Below are 24,269 nucleotides of genomic sequence, written 5' to 3'. Positions count from 1 at the left end.
TCACGGGACTTAAGGGGACTAAGTGACACTTGCAGTACAGCCTCAGTATACCATGTCCTACACAGATTTTGTGGCGGCCATCCCAGAGTCCCAGCCACATCCAGGGAGGGGGTCAATGAAGGTTTACACAGGGGTCAGCATTTAAAAATGCTCCAATCATTTTGAGAACACCACAATATACAGCTGATCATTGCCATTCCAAAATGTACATTTTGGACTATCTGTGACTGAATGTTAAGGAGTTATCCCATGTATACAGTAGTGTTCAGAATAATAGTAGTGCTATGTGACTAAAAGATTAATCCAGGTTTTGAGTATATTTCTTATTGTTACATGGGAAACAAGGTACCAGTAGATTCAGTAGATTCTCACAAATCCAACAAGACCAAGCATTCATGATATGCACACTCTTAAGGCTATGAAATTGGGCTATTAGTAAAAAAAAGTAGAAAAGGGGGTGTTCACAATAATAGTAGTGTGGCATTCAGTCAGTGAGTTTGTCAGTTTTGTGGAACAAACAGGTGTGAATCAGATGTCCCCTATTTAAGGATGAAGCCAGCACCTGTTGAACATGCTTTTCTCTTTGAAAGCCTGAGGAAAATGGGACGTTCAAGACATTGTTCAGAAGAACAGCGTAGTTTGATTAAAAAGTTGATTGGAGAGGGGAAAACATATATGCAGGTGCAAAAAATTATAGGCTGTTCATCTACAATGATCTCCAGTGCTTTGAAATGGACAAAAAAAACAGAATGGAAGAAAATGGAAAACAACCATCAAAATGGATAGAAGAATAACCAGAATGGCAAAGGCTCACCCATTGATCAGCTCCAGGATGATCAAAGACAGTCTGGAGTTACCTGTAAGTGCTGTGACAGTTAGAAGACGCCTGTGTGAAGCTAATTTATTTGCAAGAATCCCCCGCAAAGTCCCTCTGTTAAATAAAAGACATGTGCAGAAGAGGTTTCAATTTGCCAAAGAACACATCAACTGGCCTAAAGAGAAATGGAGGAATATTTTATGGAGTGATGAGAGTAAAATTGTTCTTTTTCAGTCCAAGGGCCACAGACAGTTTGTGAGATGACCCCCAAACTCTGAATTCAAGCCACAGTTCACAGTGAAGACAGTGAAGCATGGTGGTGCAAGCATCATGATATGGGCATGTTTCTCCTACTATGGTGTTGGGCCTATATATCGCATACCAGGTATCATGGATCAGTCTGGATATGTCAAAATACTTGAAGAGGTCATGTTGCCTTATGCTGAAGAGGACATGCCTTTGAAATGGGTGTTTCAACAAGACAATGACCCCAAGCACACTAGTAAACCAACAAAATCTTGGTTCCAAACCAACAAAATTAATGCCTCGCAGATGTGAAGAAATCATGAAGAACTGTGGTTATACAACTAAATACTAGTTTAGCGATTCACAGGATTGCTAAAAAAGCAGTTTGAACATAATAGTTTTGAGTTTGTAGCATCAACAGCAGATGCTACTTTTATTGTGAACACCCCCTTTTCTACTTTTTTTACTAATAGCCAAATTTCATAGCCTTAAGAGTGTGCATATCATGAATGCTTGGTCTTGTTGGATTTGTGAGAATCTACTGAATCTACTGGTACCTTGTTTCCCATGTAACAATAAGAAATATACTGAAAACCTGGATTCATCTTTTTAGTCACATAGCACTACTATTATTTTGAACACTACTGTATGTGTGTGCGTGTGTCCACAGGCCAGATATAGGTACAAAGGTGGGACATAGGTGAGACATCAGGCCTGGATCCAGATCAGTTTGGACCGATGCAGTTGCATTGGTCAGATTTTTTACGCATTGTTCGTCATCGGGGAAAAAAAAATCTTGAATAATCCTGAATAGTGCCGAACGTGTCCCCGCGGTGAACACCTTTTGATTTGATCCCACAATGCACCACGCAGGTGTACACATTCAGTCCATTTGAGTCGATGATCATGGCATCCAGGAAAAAAAGTTGTGCAAGGAAAATTAGGCACTTATTTCAGCTAGAAACGGTGAGTGGTTTCTAAATAGTTTTCAGACAATAGTGTGTGGCATTCTATGATGACTGAAATTACATTTTCGGTGGTTTTCCGACCATACATGTCAACCTATACGGATTGTCCATAAATTACACGGATTTTTCCGAGTTTCACAGTCACACGGACATACAAATAAAGTCGGATATTCAGGGTTTGGTCTGCAGCGGGTCTGTAATCAACCGTTTCTGCAGCGCAACTCCACTTTGAGCCGTGAACCACTGAAGCAATGCTTCGATCCACAAGCTCATTGGTTCTTTGATTTGCTGCTCTTCAGAAATGGCAAGTCTGCTTCTTAACCCCTCTCAAAGCCATTAAAATGCCATGAGTCACTTTTCTGTGTTAATTAAATTAATTTAAATTTCTGTGTTAATCAATCAATCAATCAATTTTTTATATAGCGCCAAATCACAACAAACAGTTGCCCCAAGGCACTTTATATTGTAAGGCAAGGCCATACAATAATTATGTAAAACCCCAACGGTCAAAACGACCCCCTGTGAGCAAGCACTTGGCTACAGTGGGAAGGAAAAACTCCCTTTTAACAGGAAGAAACCTCCAGCAGAACCAGGCTCAGGGAGGGGCAGTCTTCTGCTGGGACTGGTTGGGGCTGAGGGAGAGAACCAGGAAAAAGACATGCTGTGGAGGGGAGCAGAGATCGATCACTAATGATTAAATGCAGAGTGGTGCATACAGAGCAAAAAGAGAAAGAAACAGTGCATCATGGGAACCCCCCAGCAGTCTACGTCTATAGCAGCATAACTAAGGGATGGTTCAGGGTCACCCGATCCAGCCCTAACTATAAGCTTTAGCAAAAAGGAAAGTTTTAAGCCTAATCTTAAAAGTAGAGAGGGTGTCTGTCTCCCTGATCTGAATTGGGAGCTGGTTCCACAGGAGAGGAGCCTGAAAGCTGAAGGCTCTGCCTCCCATTCTACTCTTACAAACCCTAGGAACTACAAGTAAGCCTGCAGTCTGAGAGCGAAGCGCTCTATTGGGGTGATATGGTACTACGAGGTCCCTAAGATAAGATGGGACCTCATTATTCAAAACCTTATAAGTAAGAAGAAGAATTTTAAATTCTATTCTAGAATTAACAGGAAGGCAATGAAGAGAGGCCAATATGGGTGAGATATGCTCTCTCCTTCTAGTCCCCGTCAGTACTCTAGCTGCAGCATTTTGAATTAACTGAAGGCTTTTTAAGGAACTTTTAGGACAACCTGATAATAATGAATTACAATAGTCCAGCCTAGAGGAAATAAATGCATGAATTAATTTTTCAGCATCACTCTGAGACAAGACCTTTCTGATTTTAGAGATATTGCGTAAATGCAAAAAAGCAGTCCTACATATTTGTTTAATATGCACTTTGAATGACATATCCTGATCAAAAATGACTCCAAGATTTCTCACAGTATTACTAGAGGTCAGGGTAATGCCATCCAGAGTAAGGATCTGGTTAGACACCATGTTTCTAAGATTTGTGGGGCCAAGTACAATAACTTCAGTTTTATCTGAGTTTAAAAGCAGGAAATTAGAGGTCATCCATGTCTTTATGTCTGTAAGACAATCCTGCAGTTTAGCTAATTGGTGTGTGTCCTCTGGCTTCATGGATAGATAAAGCTGGGTATCATCTGCGTAACAATGAAAATTTAAGCAATACCGTCTAATAATACTACCTAAGGGAAGCATGTATAAAGTGAATAAAATTGGTCCTAGCACAGAACCTTGTGGAACTCCATAATTAACTTTAGTCTGTGAAGAAGATTCCCCATTTACATGAACAAATTGTAATCTATTAGACAAATATGATTCAAACCACCGCAGCACAGTGCCTTTAATACCTATGGCATGCTCTAATCTCTGTAATAAAATTTTATGGTCAACAGTATCAAAAGCAGCACTGAGGTCTAACAGAACAAGCACAGAGATGAGTCCACTGTCCGAGGCCGTAAGAAGATCATTTGTAACCTTCACTAATGCTGTTTCTGTACTATGATGAATTCTAAAACCTGACTGAAACTCTTCAAATAGACCATTCCTCTGCAGATGATCAGTTAGCTGTTTTACAACTACCCTTTCAAGAATTTTTGAGAGAAAAGGAAGGTTGGAGATTGGCCTATAATTAGCTAAGATAGCTGGGTCAAGTGATGGCTTTTTAAGTAATGGTTTAATTACTGCCACCTTAAAAGCCTGTGGTACATAGCCAACTAACAAAGATAGATTGATCATATTTAAGATCGAAGCATTAAATAATGGTAGGGCTTCCTTGAGCAGCCTGGTAGGAATGGGGTCTAATAAACATGTTGATGGTTTGGATAAAGTAACTAATGAAAATAACTCAGACAGAACAATCGGAGAGAAAGAGTCTAACCAAATACCGGCATCACTGAAAGCAGCCAAAGATAACGATACGTCTTTGGGATGGTTATGAGTAATTTTTTCTCTAATAGTTAAAATTTTGTTAGCAAAGAAAGTCATGAAGTCATTACTAGTTAAAGTTAATGGAATACTCAGCTCAATAGAGCTCTGACTCTTTGTCAGCCTGGCTACAGTGCTGAAAAGAAACCTGGGGTTGTTCTTATTTTCTTCAATTAGTGATGAGTAGAAAGATGTCCTAGCTTTACGGAGGGCTTTTTTTTATAGAGCAACAGACTCTTTTTCCAGGCTAAGTGAAGATCTTCTAAATTAGTGAGACGCCATTTCCTCTCCAACTTACGGGTTATCTGCTTTAAGCTACAAGTTTGTGAGTTATACCATGGAGTCAGGCACTTCTGATTTAAAGCTCTCTTTTTTAGAGGAGCTACAGCATCCAAAGTTGTCTTCAATGAGGATGTAAAACTATTGACGAGATACTCTATCTCACTTACAGAGTTTAGGTAGCTACTCTGCACTGTGTTGGTATATGGCATTAGAGAACATAAAGAAGGAATCATATCCTTAAACCTAGTTACAGCGCTTTCTGAAAGACTTCTAGTGTAATGAAACTTATTCCCCACTGCTGGGTAGTCCATCAGAGTAAATGTAAATGTTATTAAGAAATGATCAGACAGAAGGGAGTTTTCAGGGAATACTGTTAAGTCTTCTATTTCCATACCATAAGTCAGAACAAGATCTAAGATATGATTAAAGTGGTGGGTGGACTCATTTACTTTTTGAGCAAAGCCAATAGAGTCTAATAATAGATTAAATGCAGTGTTGAGGCTGTCATTCTCAGCATCTGTGTGGATGTTAAAATCGCCCACTATAATTATCTTATCTGAGCTAAGCACTAAGTCAGACAAAAGGTCTGAAAATTCACAGAGAAACTCACAGTAACGACCAGGTGGACGATAGATAATAACAAATAAAACTGGTTTTTGGGACTTCCAATTTGGATGGACAAGACTAAGAGACAAGCTTTCAAATGAATTAAAGCTCTGTCTGGGTTTTTGATTAATTAATAAGCTGGAATGGAAGATTGCTGCTAATCCTCCGCCCCGGCCCGTGCTACGAGCATTCTGACAGTTAGTGTGACTCGGGGGTGTTGACTCATTTAAACTAACATATTCATCCTGCTGTAACCAGGTTTCTGTAAGGCAGAATAAATCAATATGTTGATCAATTATTATATCATTTACCAACAGGGACTTAGAAGAGAGAGACCTAATGTTTAATAGACCACATTTAACTGTTTTAGTCTGTGGTGCAGTTGAAGGTGCTATATTATTTTTTCTTTTTGAATTTTTATGCTTAAATAGATTTTTGCTGGTTATTGGTAGTCTGGGAGCAGGCACCGTCTCTACGGGGATGGCAGGGGGAGAGAAGCTGCAGAGAGGTGTGTAAGACTACAATTAAACTGTAATTAAAGTACAGTTGACTGTTAATTAAAGTAATTTAGTTAGTGACTTTAATTAAATTAATTAAAGTCACTAAATTAATTAAATTAATTAAAGTCACTAACTGGGACTCTTGTCTTGTTGCCGTCAAGAAACGAGAATCGTCCTCTGTTCCGTTGGCACAGCGTCAAACGCTGCGCGGCTCTCTGCCAAGACAGAGTCTGGTCTGTATTAATAACTTCAAAATGAATTGCCGCTTTAAATAAAATGACACCTCTTACAAACGTTGTAATACAGACAAGAAACTACAATCGACTAAAACGTTTTTTTCCTCCCAAAATGAGACGTGCTGTATTTCTTTACAAATTCCTGACATGCAGCACAGCACAGCTGCAAGAGCTCAGCTCAGATATATGGAAAGATATTCATGCCAATAATGTCTGAAAGGAAATGCTTTTGAAAAAAACTACAGATTTGTTTATTCCTATTTATGTCCAGAGATCAAGGATCCACCATGTAGAGTTTATTATGTCCAAAGTTTAAGGATCCAGTAACCAATTTCATATTTATTTACTTTAAGACTCAATAAAATGTTGTTCAATTTCAATTTAATCGGCTTATAAAGCGCCAAATCATAACAAAATCCATCTCAGGGCGCCTCACATAGAACAGTTCAACATAAAAAAAATTCAAATAAATAAATAAAAATTTAAAAAATTCAAATACATAAATAAAAATTTAAAAAATTCAAATACATAATTAAAAACAGAAATAAAAGAATAAAACAGATACAAAATAAAAACTACTCATAAGAAAGAGAATAAAAATAGGCTTTAAGTCTTGACTTTAAAATGTCCACGGACTCCGACTGTCTCACGGTCACAGGAAGACCGTTCCACAGAGCGGGTGCACGATAAGAAAAAGCCAAATAAAAGAATGAAATTACTGAATAACAAGACGTGTACGATTTTCATTTTATCATTGGGTAAAAATGCATCTGTCAGATTTTCACTCTCGATCCAGCCCTGAGACATGTATGACCCGTGTAGGACAAATGGAGCCTGAACACAGACAGGATCAGCTAACAGGCTAACCTCAGTTTGGGTGTTTAATAATTTTTTTTTTCTATCAGGAACCTGCACCCAAAAAGGCTGGACACAAATGTGAGACTCACACAGAGCCAGAGAGTGTAAAAATCGATTTACTGAAACATCAAGCAAAGGTCGGTACACAGGAAGGCAAGCCAAAATCAGCAACGCTATCCAAATCAAGAGACTAAATTGAGGTCAAAAACAGGCAAAAAGGTTCAATACATGGCAAGACAAAAACAAGATCAAGAACTGTGACAAAAAGGCTGGAACAAAGACACGAGGAACAACAAAATGCCAAACAGAGGAGGGAAAAAAGAGGGTTTAAATAACAGTTGCGATTAGAGAAAATGAGACCCAGGTGTGGGAGAACAACCAGGAAGAGGGTGTGGCAAGCAAAAGGGACAAGACACACCCAGACCCAACCCCAAACACAAGACAAGAGCAAGCAGTCAGACAAACACAAAGCAGACAAAGCCTGAACATTTAGAAAAATCCAAACATGAATACAAAGAAATTACAAAAACCCACACATGAAATCACCATGCACATGACATCTTCGGACTGAGCAGTAGTTCTCCTAAAGGTTTAGCTTTGGTGTGGGCATTAAAAATTATGGCCTACTTGTTTCCTCAGTGATCGTGGATTAACGGGACCTAACGTCTTGATAGCTGCTACAAATGCTAATGCCGTTAGCATCTTATCAGCAAGGTCAGCCAACAGACTAACAGTTTAGGTATTTATTACGTTATTATTTTGGGAGCTGGGCTGTGTTTCTCATAACGGGTTTGCATTGGAGTGGGCATTAAAAATTATAACCTGCTTATTTCCTCAGTAACTGTGGATTAATGACCTAACATCCAATAGCTGCTACAAATGCTACTACAGTTGACATCCAGAATTATATCACATGATAATTTCACTTGATGCAAATATCAGCACACATTGTTTGTAGATGATCTGTTCGAAGAATTAACCACATAACAAGTGATATTATTACAGATATTGGTAATAAAATGCTCAAGCAGCATCAACACATGAGCAAAACAAAAAAAAAGAAAAGAAAAAAGCAACATGAGCTGTAACTCTAAATGGCATTGTGAACATGATAATGAACGTGATGATAACATCTCCAAGTCAATAGATACATATTTACATAATTACCATCATTTATAATGTCATCAAGTTGAAATGCATATGTGTACATATGTATACCTGTGATATACATATGAAATCCACAACCCAGTCTCACGTTTTGTTTTGTTTTTGTTGTTGTTGTTTTGTTTTTTTTGTGATCCCATCATGAAATTATTCAAATTTTCGTGACGGGGTTTTTTATTTAACTCACTATTGCTAACCCTACTCCTACCCCCAACCCTAACCATAACCACCCCGACCCCCCCCCCCCCCCACTTCACTTTTAATTTTGTGCAGCCGTCACAGAATGTATTAGAATGAATTTGTGCTCCTGTTATAAAAATGTGGCGCTTTTCGTGACAATATCACAAACCAATAGATTAATGTATATTTCGTGCTGCTGAATCACAACACGCCGTGAGATATGGTAGGGAAGACATATAACAGCACCCATGACCAGAATTTACAGTGTCTTTTTCAAATAATTCGTTCCCTGAGTAATATGGTCACTGCATGTATTTATTTATATATTTTGTATTATGCATTCTGTTAAAACAGCAAAAATGGTGACAGTGACAAAGGACATTTTGAGTTTGTACAGGGGTCAAAAGTTAAAGTTCTTCCAATTTTAGTAAAAAAAAAATGCAAATTATTGGTTAACCACATAGGATTAAAAAGTAGAATAGTTTTGACCATGTTGAATGCTTGGTCTCCAAAGTAATGGTCAAACAACGTCAACATCCATTGGATTCTGTGACATACGAGGTCTATTAGAAAAGAAACCGACCTTTTTATTTTTTCAAAAACTATATGGATTTGAATCACGTGCCACCTCCGTTGGAAGCATTACAGGACAAGTTTGAACGTGCCCAGCTGTTAAACAGTTTCTCGGATACTTACTCGACTGAAAGCCATCGAAAACTGCCTGAATCTTATGAATGGTTATCAACACGGAGGTGTTTTGCTGTGGCGCCGCGCCATGAGGGGCTGGGTGCCGACACGCGAATCTGTCCGCACATCTTTCATTACAAAATCTCCTTTAACAGTGGAATGTCCGGAAAAACTGCTGATCCCGACCTCTTCTGAAACTTCTCTGCTCTCTCACGACGTCCTGGGTCAACAGAGGCTTAAATTTGGGAGTTTTCAGCTCGAAACAGGCTGACGACGGCGGCTCGGGGCACGGCGCGCCGTCCGGCTCCGTGGGCAGTCCTTAAAGCGACAGTAACACTCCATAATCTCTCATCAGCCCTTAAAATTTTCACCGAAAACCGTCTGAATTTCTCGAATGGTGTCCACTTGGATGTGCCTTACAGTTTCTGAAAAAATTTTGATCAAGCAAAGCGCCAGTCTCTCAGGAAGAAGGACAAAGGAATTCTGACGAGGGGGGTGGACCAGTGCTCACTCAAAGCCTGCCCACAGGCGAATGACACAACCGACAGGTGTGAAAAAACTCACGCATGTGCACGAGGGTTCAAGCTTTTCTGACGTAATCGCACGTGATTCAAATCCATATAGTTTTTTTTTTAAATAAAAAGGTCGGTTTCTTTTCTAATAGACCTCGTATATTTCCCTGTAACATGATCGATAAGCATAACAGATGGCGCAAACTATTTTTTAACAAAATTTAAGCAAATTTTGACCCCTGTACAAATTGAAATTGACCTTTGTTGCCATTTTTTGTTGTTAATACGCCATAACTCTAATATTCCATCATAGAAAGTACAAACTATACCTTTTGGGGATCTTTATAATCAGACAAATAATGTGGTGTACTTCTCAATTTTATTGGAGCATATTTAAAAGTTGACCCCAACATGGCTATTGCTGCCACCCTGGGATGGCCACCATACATTTTTTGTTTCGGCCATGGTATACTGAGGTTGGATTGCAAGTGTTGTTTATGCCCCTTAAATGGTACCAAAAATCAGCTTTCTCCATTGAACTTGTGGATTCATGGATGAATGTGATTGCAGATTGATTAACACATGCATAAATCCTATATAGGCTGTGAGGCCCATCAGGCCCATAACTCATCTCCAGATTATGTAACTATAGAGAGTTTACAACTCCTCCTGGATAGGAGGCCAGTCCATCACAGGTTACTTCCCCATCACAAGTTACTTCCCCAGCCATTTACAGCTAGGTGAACTGAGACAGTGCACATTGTTTTGTCCAAGGTCACAGACAGGTCACAGACAGGTGGCACATGGAGGAATCAAACTCAGGTCTACATATTGGTAGCTCAACCTCTACCCCACTGATCTACCTGCAATGCAAGTTTGGTTATTGAAAAAATAGTTTTCTGGAAGTCAAATTGTTGGTATTGCATTTGCTGATGGTGCTGTTTTGTTGGTGTTCAGGTGGCACCGAGAACCAGGAGGCAGAAGACGAGTACTACCGCAAAGCTCAGAACAGCTGGGCCCAGCGAATGCTCACATCGTTCCTGGGTGATTCGGCCCTGTTCAACACAAGAGAGGGCCGGGCTGGCAAGGTACCTGAATACGAGGTCTGTCCAAAAAGTATCGGACCTTTTTATTTTTTGCAAAAACCATATTTATTTATTTATTAGTTTATGGATTTATTAGTTTATGGATTTGAATCACGTGTGATTGCATCAGCCAAGCTTGAACCTTTGTGCGCATGCGTGAGTTTTTTCACGCCTGTAGGTTACGTCATTCGCCTGTGAGCAGGCTTTGTGTGAGCAGTGGTCCACCCCTCTCGTTGGATTTTTATTGCAAATAAATGTCTGAACGATTTGGAGCTATGCTGCATCTAATTTTTCCAGAAACTGTGAGAGACCTCCAGCTGGACACCATTCGGAAAATTCAGATGGCTTTCAGCGACGATTTTATGGAGATTACACAGATTAAGGAGTGCTCCAGCCGGTTTAAAGACCACCCACAGTGTCTGAGAGAGCGCCGCGCTCCGAGCGCCGATCGACAGGCTGACACCCCGCTGAAACAACCAGATCATTTCCAACGTGAAGGTTTTGTTGATCCGGGACGTCGTCTGACTTACACAAAAAAGGCAGAAGGCGTGGACATCAGCACTTTTTCGGCACATTCTGCTGTTACAGGAGTTTTTTTCATGGAAAGAGAAGTGAAGGATTGCGCTACCATGCCGCTCATGGCGCGGGACAAAACCACCTCCGTGTTGGTCTCACAGGACGGCTTTCAGGTGGCTTTCAGACGGCTTCCGGTTGCTTTTCAGTCGTGTGAGTATCCGAGAAATTGTGCATGAGCTGGACATGCCCCAACATGTCCTGTGAGGCTTCATCACGGCGTTGCTTTGCACCATGCGGCTCTGCCGCGATGCGCGGAATTCCTCCACTCCTCTTTCCATGACAAAAACTCCTGTAACAGTGGAATGTGCCGTTCATTTCTAAACTTGACGCCATGTTGATCCGGTATGTCGTCTGACTAGCACAGGAATTGCGGAAGACGTGGACATCAGCACTTTTTCGGCACATTGAGACAGACGTGCGGAGGAATTCCGCGTGTCGCGGCGGAGCCGCATGGCGCAAAGCAACGCCGTGATGAAGCCTCACAGGACATGTTGGGGCATGTCCAGGCTCATCCACAATTTCTCGGTTAGTCACACGACTGAAAACCCACCGACAGCCGTCTGAAAGCCATCTCAAAGCCGTCCTGTGAGACCAACACGGAGGTGGTTTTGTGCCACGCCATGAGTGGCACGGTGGCGCATCCGTCCGCTTTTCTTTCCATGAAAAAAACTCCTGGAACAGTGGAATATGCCGAAAAAGTACTGATGTCCACGTCTCCTGCCATTTTTGTGTAAGTCAGACGACGTCCCGGATCAACAAAGCCTTCACGTTGGAAATGATCTGGTTGTTTCAGGGGGGTTTCAGCCTGTCGATCGGTGCTCGGAGCGCGGCGCGCTCTCAGCAGCTGTGGGCGGTCTTTAAACTGGCTGGAGCACTCCTTAATCTGTGTAATCCCCATAAAATCGTCCCTGAAAGCCATTTGAATTTTCCGAATGGTTACCACCTGGAGGTCTCGCACAGATTCTGGAAAAAATTGATGCAGCAAAGCTCCAAATCATTCAGACATTTATTCGCAATAAAAATCCGACGAGAGGGGTGGACCACTGCTCACACAAAGCCTGCTCACAGGCGAATGACGCAAGCGACAGGTGTGAAAAAACACACATGCGCACGAAGGTTCAAGCTTGGCTGATGCAATCACACGTGATTCAAATCCATATGGTTTTTGCAAAAAATAAAAAGGTCCGATACTTTTTGGACAGACCCCGTATGGTCACTCATCTTCAAAGTGTGTACCTTAACTCCAGATCCTAATTTTCAATAATCACTGTGGGTTGTTTTCTATCTGTCCTGTTTGATCAGGTGCATAATTTCATGCTTGGGCTGAACCTGAACACCAGTATGCCTTTCTCCCCCATCAGTGAGGTTACCTACAGGGCAGTTACACCGGAGGAAGAGGTGGACGCCGTCACTGGTAAGGACAATATAGTGCACCCAGATGTATTCACAGTGCTTCACTTTTTCAACATGTTGTTATGTTACAGCCTTATTCCAAAATGGATTAAATTAATTTTTTTCCTCAAAATTCTCCACACAATACCCCATAAGGCAGTGTGAAAGGTTTTTTTTTTTTGTAAATTTATTAAAAACTAGAGCACCATGCTTGTAGAGCGCAAACCTCTGCCAACACTAGTTTCCATCCATCCATCCATTTTCTTCCGCTTTATCCGGAGTCGGGTCGCGGGGGCAGCAGCTCAAGCAAAGCCGCCCAGACCTCCCGATCCACACACACCTCCCCCCCTATTGAAATTGGTGCATAGCACTGATGAAACAGGGAAGGGGCATGCAGCCCATTCCAGTTAGATTGTTATAAGTTACCCCAAGTCCCCCAAAATTTTGACTGGTAGTCTATGTAAAAATTATATTCCATTTGCAAAACAGAGTGTAATCTGGGAGCGCACATTGTATTCTGTGGTGCATCCTAATACATCTGCACATATTTTCTGCTTTGTTTTTTTTTTATTTCTCTTATTAATTTTATTAACATGCAAATCTAATTAATCAACTCTTTAAATTTGTTTTTAGTTTTGTTTCTACATGCTTCCTTTGCAAATTTTTAATTTGTCTTCATTTTAATCATTATTGTCTTAACTGAATGTTGGTTTAAATTGCTTATTTCAATATAAAGTAATTTGTATTGCATTTCTTACATGAAAAGTTACATTGTAATAAAATTGTTATTGTTATTCAAAATACAATTATTAGACCTGTGATATCAGACAATTTTTAACCCACAAAAAAGAACAGATTTTAAAAAGAACCATTTTAACATACTTGTTAAAATGGTCACACGTGTTTCTTTATATATAGCATTTACAATTTTGTGAAATACCATTAGCTACATGTATTTAAACAATGTTCAAAAAGTTCAAAAAGTGTAGCCGAACGTCATTTTGGGAACGTTATTTACATATTGGACTGTCTTCAGTCTTGTACCGTAAAATAAGCTGTGGCATCAAGAGAAATCCTGTATTAGAGATTGATATTATTTTGGGGGGGTTTTCTCAGACCCGGATGAGTTTGATCGTATCTATGAACCTCTGGATGTGAAGAGTAAGAAGATCCATGTGGTGGACAGTGGCCTGACCTATAACCTTCCATATCCACTCATCCTGCGGCCCCAGCGAGGCGTCGACCTCATCATCTCCTTTGACTTTTCAGCACGACCAAGTGATTCCAGCCCTCCGTTTAAGGTCAGAGTGTTTCCCAGTTGTGCACTACTAAATAGCAAAAATAAGAAAAAGGCTTTGCTAATTTCTCTCACATTACACTTCAGGAGCTTCTGCTTGCAGAAAAGTGGGCTCGAATGAACAAACTCCCATTTCCTAAGATTGATCCCAAGGTTTTCGATCGTGAGGGCCTAAAGGAATGTTATGTCTTCAAACCGAGGAATGGGGAAAAGAACTGTCCCACTGTCATCCACTTTGTTCTGGTCAACATCAACTTCAGGCAGTTTGTAGCGCCTGGTAGGTATTTGCATGAGTGAGGTTTCCACAGTATGTGTGAGGAGGAAAATGTTCCTTTGTGCAAATTGGGTTTACTGTCATATGAGGTATTTCTTCCTCGAAGCGGCACCCTGAAATTTCCCTCTTCAGTTGGCAAAAACAGCTTCCAGTTTTTCATCTAAAGCCAAAAGTTCCTTCCTTGTGTGACAAAACGGTCCTGCTGAAGGTCACTGAGGTCCAGCAGTGGAGACGGTGTGCAACAGCAGATGTGACCACAGCGTGCATGTTAAAGTAGACCTGCATTGAAATAAATGTGGTCAGATCTCAGAAAGAAATAGCTGATATGTATTTATAAGACCCTTATGAATGCAGTAAAGTAAATCTGTAAGCCCAAATTTGTAATTCAGCAGAGAAATCTTCATTTAAAAATGACAAAATTGCAGCTAAAATTTAGCCCTCCGCGACATCCGGGTCATTTCCATGATGTCGGGGAGAAGACGGAGCGCTTGCGCCTTCAGTCTGATCCCGCATTGAAATTGATTTTATCTGTTAGTAATGTTACTGTTATACACATCCTGGTTTCAACATCCAAAAGTAAGCTGCAATGAATGTGAGATACAGCTCTGCATGCTCAGATTAGCGGCGACATCGACAGCGGGCGACGTTCTTCTCTGACGCCTTGCTCTCACTGCCTCCGATGCGCTTACCGAGTCTGAGGGCTCGGTAAACACCGCAGCGGGACACTCACACCGCCCTCGTGTCTGCTGTGCAGCCGGCACCACCTCCCTGTCTACTGAATGGAGGTGCGGCCAACTTGGCAGCAACTCCAGAGACTAAGCTCGCTGTTTTAATGCGGAGCGGCCGGTGACACCTGTTGCTCGCAAGGACAGACTTCTTGCGGCAAAATCCGCAGCGCCGCACGGTCTCGGTAATCGGAGTCGCAGAGCTCCGTGGCCACTGAGAGAGGTTTATATCTTTTTAATGACTTGAATTCTTTGCGGGTCCCACATCCGTACCCCGCGACCGTAACACCAGAGGCTAAAGACAGTAGATTTTCAATGCGAGAACACTCAATCAAATGGGCGTATGAAAAAGTCCCCAAAAATCATTTTCAAGCAACAATAAAAGAAATGTATACTCACCAAACGTACCACAAGACAATGTGAAGTTTTAAAAAAAGTCGATCCTTCTGTATATGACAATAAAAGGTGCTTTTGTAAGAGATGCAAACTGACATAAATCCACAAATTACAGTTGGCACGCACAATGCATGCTGGGATAGGGTCTTCTCTCTGACGTCTCAGCAGTGTCCAGGATGTGCCGAAAGTTTTGCGGAGGGCTAAATTTTAGCTGTAAATTTGTCATTTTTAAACTAAGATTTCTCCATTGAATGACAGATCTGGACTTGCAGATTTACTTTACTACATTCAGAAGGATCTTATGTGTAAATATGAGGTCTATTAGAAAAGTATCCGACCTTATTATTTTTTTCAAAAACCATATGGATTTGAATCACGTGTGATTACATCAGACATGCTTGAACCCTCGTGGGCATGCAAGAGTTTTTTCACGCCTGTCGGTTACGTCATTCGCCTGTGGGCAGTCTTTGAGTGAGGAGTCGCCCACCCTCTCGTCGATTTTTTCATTGTTTAGGAATGGCTCAGAGACTGCTGCTTTGTTTGATCAAAATTTTTTCAAAACTGTAAGGCACAACTGAGTGGACACCATTCGATAAATTCAACTGGTTTTCGGTAAAAATTTTAACGGCTGATGAGAGATTTTGGTCTGGTAGTGTCGCTGTAAGGACGGCCCACGGCGCCTGACGGCGATCTGCGCTTCGAGGTGGCAGCGTCTCGCCGTTTCAAGTTGAAAACTTCCACATTTCAGGCTCTGTTGACCCAGTAAGTCGTCAGAGAACAGAGAACTTTCAGAAGAAGTCGGCATGAGGAGTTTATTCGGACATTCCATTGTTAACAGACATTTTGTAATGAAAGAACATGCGGGCAGAGTCGCATGTCGGGCCGGACCCGACCGCGGGGGGTCGCGACAGGAAAACACCTCCGTTGGAAACCTTAACGGGCAAGTTGGAACATGCCCAAGCTGTTAAACAATTTCTCAGTTACTCACTTGTTGAAAGCCATCAAAAGCCGCCTGAATTTTACAAATGGTTTTCAACATGGAGGTGTTTTTCCTGTCGCGGCGCACACAGATTTGCCGAGTCGTCACGGAAACGACTCGACGAATTTGCGCGAACGTCTTTCATTAAAAAATGGCCTTAAACAGTGGAATGTCCGTATAAAGTCCTCATGCCGGCCTCTTCTGAATCTTCTCTGTTCTCTCACGACGTCCTGGGTGAATTAAGCCTTAAATTAGGATGTTTTCAGCTCGAAACAGGCCGACGACGGAGCCTGGAAGCGCTGCACGACGTCCCGCTCCGTGGGAAGTCCTTACACCGACAGAAACACCCCATAATCTCTCATCAGCCGTTAAACGTTTCACCGAAAACCAGCTTAATTTCTCGAATAGTGTCCACTCGGATATTCCTCACAGGTCCAGAAAACATTTTGATAAAGCAACGCGCGCCGTCTCGAGCAGCGTGTGAAACAAAGGAATTCAGCCGAGAGGGCTAAACCACATCTCACTCAAGGCCTGCCCACAGGGAAATGACGTCACCGACGCGTGAAAAAACTCACGCATGCGCACGAGTGTTCAAGCATGATTGGTGTAATCGCACGTCATTCAAATCCATATAGTTAAAAAAAAATAAAAGGGTCGGTTTATTATGTAAGAGACCTCGTATGTCATTTTTTGGTCCAAAGATCTGACTGCATTTATTTCAATGCAGGTCTACTTTAAGTCTTTTATGAGTTCTTGGGGTGAGTTATGGTTCCTTAAGGAGCCAGGTGCCAGAAGGGAATCTCTGGCTGAAGTGGGAGTGCTCTGCGTGTAAACACAACGTACATCATGAGCCATACAAAGACACGATACTCATGGCTTCATCTCCCATCAGCCCACTTACTTCCTCTGCATGTTTATGTTGTTATATAAGCTTTTTGTTTGGCACGCAAAAAAAAAAAAAAAAAAAAAAAATGCATTAAAAGGAAGTGTACAAAAATGGACTTCCATCTGTGGAAATTGCATTACCATATCAGTTTACTTTCACTCAGGGTTTCATTTAATTTCACTATTTGCAGTGCAGGGCAGCATCCTCATAACTACTGTACAAGGTTTTAAGTTGCACAAATACCAAAAATAGGAATACAGTACTAATAATTAATAAATATTTTGCAGAGGTTATTAACCCTCAAGCGACCAAACTATTTTAGCAACTAATATGATAGAGTGAGGTTATTTATGACCCCACTGACTTTATATTGGAATGCTTTTGTATAAATGATTGTTTGAGGGTTGTTCATATTTATTTCACTCTAATATATTTGTTCATCATCCTTTTCATCCTCACTCTGGGCATCAAGAATCAGTCTTAATGCTTGTGCAGCTGTAAATCTTGCTATTTTAGGTCTGTTGGCCAAGCTTCCTTGCAAAACAGTAAAATATGATTAGAGTTGGCAAATTATAATACCATCTGAAAGTATAATGTTTAAAATCTCATAGATCTTCCCGGGGTCATAAGTGACCCTGCACAAGTTTGTAGTTGTCACATGGCTCGGCTGATCCTTGCAAAATTCTATGAACAAATGCAGGACAAATAGATTGACAAGATCATGGTACATGAATTTGTCAACATTTTTCTGATTAAAATGAGAAAACTGGTGCTCAAAAATATATGCCCGGGGTCATAAATGACCCCACCTGGTTGCTTGAGGGTTAAATATGCTAAAAAGGAAGTTGGCAGCTGAACCACAGAATTGTATGAACACAGGGAAAGGATACTGTTTGCTGAGTGAATGGTTATGAATGAAAGTTAAAGTGTCCTTGAGTATCCTGCACTTTTAAAACCCCTGTCACGCCTTGATGATTTAGCCAGCTTATGCTGAGCGTATTAAACACACTGACATACGCTGGCGTACGTCTAATAAGTTACGTTTGGAATAAGTTAAGAGCACATTGAAGCATGCTGATATTGTTGAGGATACCACCCTTCCCCTGGTCCCGAAGGACCTGGAAGTGTTCCTCGCGTGTTCGTGAACCATGAGAGACACAAAAAACTGAGAATTCAATTTGCACTTATACAGACCTTAAAAGGGTTTATTGAAGAATACAGCAGAACAAATCAGGAGATTGTCATCAATCACCGAGTGCCGGGTGGGTTCAATGCAACACACTTTATTACGCAACAACGATACCAACAGGTTGTGTGATCAGCATAAAACCTTGAAAGCCAGAAACACACAGTCTTTATACAGTTCAGTTCAGTTCAGTTGAGGTGTTACCATCTTCTGATTGGTGGCTGGGGGCAAGGCTGGGATGTGGGCCATGAAAGGTCTTTGGGAAGTTGGGAGGGGGAGGGGAAGGGTCTTCGGGAAATGGCATGATGCAGGTGTGTGGGGCAAACTAGTTGGTCCTCTTCAAATCGTCCATTTTTGTGGTTAACTGGTTCTGCAATCTAAGAGCGAAGAGGTTTCAAGCACATCACGCTCAATCAGATGTCCTGAGAACACCTGCTCCCTAAAACCATCTTAAACCAGCTTGACAGTCCATCTATAGAAGTGTTTTCAGTCTTTGTCACACCATCACGCAGACAGCAAGAAACCACAGTTCTAATATCAGCACAGTCAACAGAAAAAGGTCACATCAGAGTTCAGTCAACAACAGTAATAATACATCTGAACAGTTTATAATGATGAAACATTATTCCATCAGCATGATAAATCATCCAAAACATTTCCAAAACATTATGTGCACTTTAGCAAAACATCATATCCTTAAACATATTATTGCAGAAGCATCACGCTGGCGTCAGGTAATGACTTTATTCAAAGTGGTCAATGCCGGGCTTACCTACAGGAAGTCAACAACAACATCAGCAATTACACATGGTCAGTACAATTCATCATAAGCACATATTACAATTCTTAACCAGTTAATACTGTATCATTTCAAAACCATCATAAATTGATTAAACACCCATCAAAGCATACGCATACACATTTTCATTCATTTGGCATCATGATAAATCTCTTAAACACATTATGGCAAAAATATCACACCGAAGCCTAAAATCAACTTTATTCAATCCATACATTACCTAGTTTACTAGAACCAGACAGTGCACATACTTCAAAGCATTTGTTACTTTTTCAAAATAATGAACAAGAAACATTTTATTCACTGTGGTAACTTTTAGCATTGTTAGCATGCAAAGCTAATTATGAGCAAAATAACACATCGTATCTTCAATATACGTTGTAATATGGTGAGTGCATTGAATCATTTTGGGCATGCACAATATTTTCAATGTATGCCAGCGTATGTCTGATGCATCCCGCATATGTGGACCATAGGTTGTAGGTAAGTTATGCGATTGTTACTCATGAGTCGAAATATGTCTATTAATTGGCTGGAAAAACTGAAAGCTTCAGTCCTCATGTCAGCAGTTCAAACTGTTACAAATATTAAAACCATTTACACATTGAGAAAATATAAAGTCTTAATCTTACCTGCTCATTTCAGTTGGATTCATCATCGCAGCCTGACGAAAACATATCCATGTAAAGTGTCCTGATTATGGAAAACAATGTCTGAAAATAATTTAGTTCCTTGTGGTGGCTGAAGAAACATAGCATTTTAAAACAAGTCCCACTGTGTTTGTCTGCTCCCGGTGCATTTTTTAAACCTGGACCAGAGAACACCAGTGCTTTCTGCCACAACAAGACAATTAACTTATTTTAAATGAAGGAATAAAATCTGATTATGTAAACATAGCCAATTAAACAGTATATATGGTAATACCATATGGTATTAATGGTATTAATACGGTATTAATGGATTGGAGTGGTAGTATGGTATGGTAGTAATGGATTGAAAACAGCAAGTATGTGTCTTCTTCAGACCAGCTTGGACTCCCAAAATGTCCTGTATATTTGTATTGTCGGTTGTGTTGGTAGCATGGCCCAAACAGAGGGTCACCCCTCTGAGCCTGGTCTGCTTGAGATTTCTTCCTCAAATCATCAGAGGGAGTTTTTCCTTACCCCTGTTGCCTGTGTGCTTGTTCTAGGGGTTGGTAAGATTTAGACCTTACTTCTGTGAAGCACCTTGCGGCAGCTTTGTTGTGATTTGGCACTATATAAATGAAATAAATTGAAATTGAAAACATCTGACCAATACCCGGGTCAGGACTGAAGCAGTTTTTTTTTTTTCATTTAACAACAAATGTTATATGTCCCCATGCCTCTCATATTTATTTATTTATTTGTTCACTCATTCTGCCATTATCCAGGTCTGGGTCACAGTGGTATTATTTTTTTGTGTCTTCATTTACAGGAGTTCCCAGAACAACTGAGAAGGAGCAGAATTTGGCAGATTTTGACATATTTGACGACCCTGAGACGCCATTCTCCACGTTTAACTTCAAGTACTCTAACGAGGCCTTCACACGGCTGCATGACCTCATGGAGTTCAACACTCTGAACAACCTCGAGGTCAGTTCTGCTTTTACACTTTTATTACAGGATGCTGACTTGAAAAGATGTTTTGGACAAACATCATAAAACAATGATTTACGTTGCACATTTGGCTGAATCATGAAATCATAATTTAGGACTTTATGTATGACGCATTTTATGACACTGCTGGTTTTCCTTCATTGCATCCGGCTTCACTCTTAACCTAAAATCACCTCTATGATCATTTCATGCCAAGGAGTCATGATTTTTTATGTTCTGACAATACAAATATCAGTTTATTGTGCAATATTGAAAAATTTCAGACCCCTGTTGCTGGTTAGAACAAGTTTTGACTGACCTTCACTTCCTGACTCACTTCCTTTATGAGTAAAAATGTGATTCTTGCTCTACATTGTCAAATAAGAGATTTTTTTGGACCCTGATATTGGTGGATTTGAACTCATGTTCCAGCTTCAAGGTCATTATATATCCAGTGCAAAAAATTAAGTACTCTAAAGGAGAACAAGGCACTGGGTCCAGACTTACTCTACCCTAAAATGCTAAGGGAATGTGCGGATATACTGGCAACCCCTCTGAGTATTATCTACCAGAGGAGCTTAGCTGAAGGAATAGTTCCCTCAGACTGGAGGAGCGCAAATGTGATGCGTATATACAAAAAGGGCTCAAAGGCACTACCCTCGAATTACAGACCAGTAAGCTTAACAAGCACTGTCTGTAAGATATTAGAGTGTATTATTAAGGAGAGGATAATTAACACCCACTCTTTAATAAGGGATTCCCAGCATGGCTTCATCAAAGGCACATCCTGCCTTACCAATCTCCTTGTCTTCCTGGAATAAATAACTGAAGCACTTGATAAAGGCATGCCAGTGGACACTATTTATCTTGATTTTGCCAAAGCATTTGATAAGGTCCCACATATTCGCCTCAAGGCAAAAGTTGAAGCACACGGGATAAGTGAACAGGTTTCAAAATGGATAGAAAAGTGACTATCAAATAGGACCCAGAGAGTAGTATTACATGGGAAGAAATCAACCAATACACCGGTCCTAAGTGGAGTACCCCAGGGCTTGGTCCTGGGACCGACACTCTTCATTATATGTATCAATGATATTGATGAGAATACATCATCTCATAATCAAATTCGCTGATGACACTAAAATTTATTTGGAAGTCCCTAGCTCATATCATAGGCAACAACTTCAAAATGATCTTGACACTTTAAGGAAGTGGTCCGAAGACTGGCAAATGGTCTTCAACATTGAAAAATGTAAGACGATGCACATGGGAAACAAAAACAACCACTACTAATATTCAATGGAAGGGGTAAATCTAAATTCTACTATTGCAGAGAAAGACCTGGGGATAATCATAACCAGCGACCTGAAACCAACTCAACAATGTATTGCGAGTGTGAAGAAGGCCAACCAGATCCTAGGAATGCTCAGACGTAATATATCTAATAAGACGACATACATAATGGGCAAATTGTATAAACAACTAGTTAGGCCACACCTTGAATATGCAATACAAGCCTGGTCCCCTTGGTATAGAAAGGCCATAAACTTGCTAGAGAGAGTACAAAGAGCAGCAACAAAGATGATTCCTGACTTGAAGAACCTCGATTATGAAGCAAGACTAAAAAAACTGAGGCTGACTACATTAGAATTACGTAGAACAAGAGGAGACCTAATCGAGCCATTAAAATCATGGGAGGTTTTGAATGCGTTGAATCGGGCAAGTTCTTCTGCAGAGCAGCTAATACCCACGGGACCAGAGGCCACACAATGAAACTGGAAAAGACAAGATGTAATCTTGATTTGAGGAAAAATTACTTCAGCCAACAAGTTATAAACCAATGGAATTCGCTCCCCGCCCACGTAGTCACAGCAACTTCAGTTAATGGCTTCAAGAAGCAATTGGATAGCGGAACGCGGATGGCGCTAAGAGCCAGAAGGCTTACTAGCCCGACTACCGTGAGGGTTGTCCTCGCAGTACAGGTGAATACAGTGCACAATGCTGGACAAAATTTCAGTTGCAACTACAAGATACTGGTTCATAATGTAGGCTTTTGATAATGTCAGTTAAGACATTCAGTCAGGCAACATTTGGCTCAAAGGCCAGTTAGTTCTCAGAAATTATTCCTCTAGCCAGCTGAGCTAAGATGATAGAATGATTGAAAACACTTGTGCAAAGCAGTTGTTTAGTTATGTTGTTAGTCATAGGTCTGCCAGCTTAAATCAACTCAGAAGGTGACAGAAGTGAGAGGTTTTCTGGCGAAGAAGTGAACTGAACATCAACAGGTGGTTTATGTTATGGGAGCAGCAGTCAGCCACCACAGCTCCCTGCAGCTGAAGTAATTCAGCAACTCATTCCTGCAACACTTCCATCTCAGACCATCCAACCTCCTCCATAGCCCATGTCTGCTCTTGGACTAACCACACCTCATTTTGAAACTAACAGCCTTCTCCCACTGCAGATCTTTGGCCACAAAATCAGACCTGAAAGAAAAAAATCATACCCAAAATTTGTATGTAAACACAGTTCTTACATATTACCTGCTAATAAATATCTGATTACATATTAATGTAACAGATTATTGCTGATTACAACATATATACAATTCCCATTATATGATAAAAAGAAAAAAATGACCTAGTGGTTAGTGCGCTTGGTTTTCATGTGGAAGGTTCCCGGTTTAAATCCCAACCCTGCCACATTTCTCCATGTAATGTGGAGCTGCGTCTGGAAGGGCATCCGGCGTAAAACTTGTGCCAAATCAACATGCAGATCCACCTTGGATCTGCTGTGGCAACCCCGAGTGTAAACAAGGGAGCAGCAGAAGGGACTTAGGACCCCATCACACATAGCATGGCACACGCATAGGGCTGCAATTATCACTCAGCCATGTGTGTGTGTGTGTGTGTGTGTGTGTGTGTGTGTGTGTGTGTGTGTGTGTGTGTGTGTGTGTGTGCATAATGTTGCATGGGTCACTGAGCACGTGCCACTAGACAGTTTCACTCAAAGTTTGCTGGCATTGGGCCATGCCGTCCCCTGCTTCTGACGGAGCGCCTTTCCAGGGAACCTTCATTTTTCTTTTTTGCACACTTCAGGAGCACAACGCAACTCTGGACAACACAATGGTTGTATTATCACATGGGATTAATATTTTTATTTTGGGTGAGAGGATTCTAACCGCAGGCTGCTGTCCAGGCTTCATGTCCACGTAGGCGCTGTGAAACACTCCTTGTCCGCTGTTGGAGGTGAGATACATGTTTATTAATGGTGTAATGGCCTGGCACAAGTTCCGCATCATATCTGCTACAGAGTTAGAAGGTGATCATTTATTACAGGGTGAGATCTGTTCAGCTCCTGACGTGTGCAATGACACATTACTGCATACCACAGAGAGGCGCAGCTGCCTGTGTTATTATGGAGACAATAGTTCACATTATTTACATCGCCCATGGGAATGAATAGACAAATATCTGTACTGTAAGGTCTATTGTGGATATAACAGCCTGTTCAGATTTGTGGCAGCATGCGCACAGAGCTTTCAGTTTGATAGCCGCTGTTCATA

General features: G+C 41.0%; 1 protein-coding gene across 1 annotated transcript in view; it reads left to right on the top strand.

The window, feature by feature from the left end:
- LOC117518469 (cytosolic phospholipase A2-like) overlaps positions 1–24,269 on the top strand; it is a 72,121-nt gene that overhangs the window by 42,357 nt on the left and 5,495 nt on the right. Inside the window, exons 13-17 of the mRNA XM_034179598.1 lie at positions 10,454–10,584; positions 12,460–12,571; positions 13,666–13,850; positions 13,934–14,123; positions 20,547–20,704. Coding sequence (XP_034035489.1) covers positions 10,454–10,584; positions 12,460–12,571; positions 13,666–13,850; positions 13,934–14,123; positions 20,547–20,704 — 776 coding nt within the window. The remainder of the gene's footprint in view (positions 1–10,453; positions 10,585–12,459; positions 12,572–13,665; positions 13,851–13,933; positions 14,124–20,546; positions 20,705–24,269) is intronic.

This window comes from Thalassophryne amazonica, chromosome 10, assembly GCF_902500255.1.
Source record: "Thalassophryne amazonica chromosome 10, fThaAma1.1, whole genome shotgun sequence".
Taxonomy (NCBI): Eukaryota; Metazoa; Chordata; class Actinopteri; order Batrachoidiformes; family Batrachoididae; genus Thalassophryne; species Thalassophryne amazonica.
This window is presented reverse-complemented; position numbering and strand designations above follow the sequence as displayed.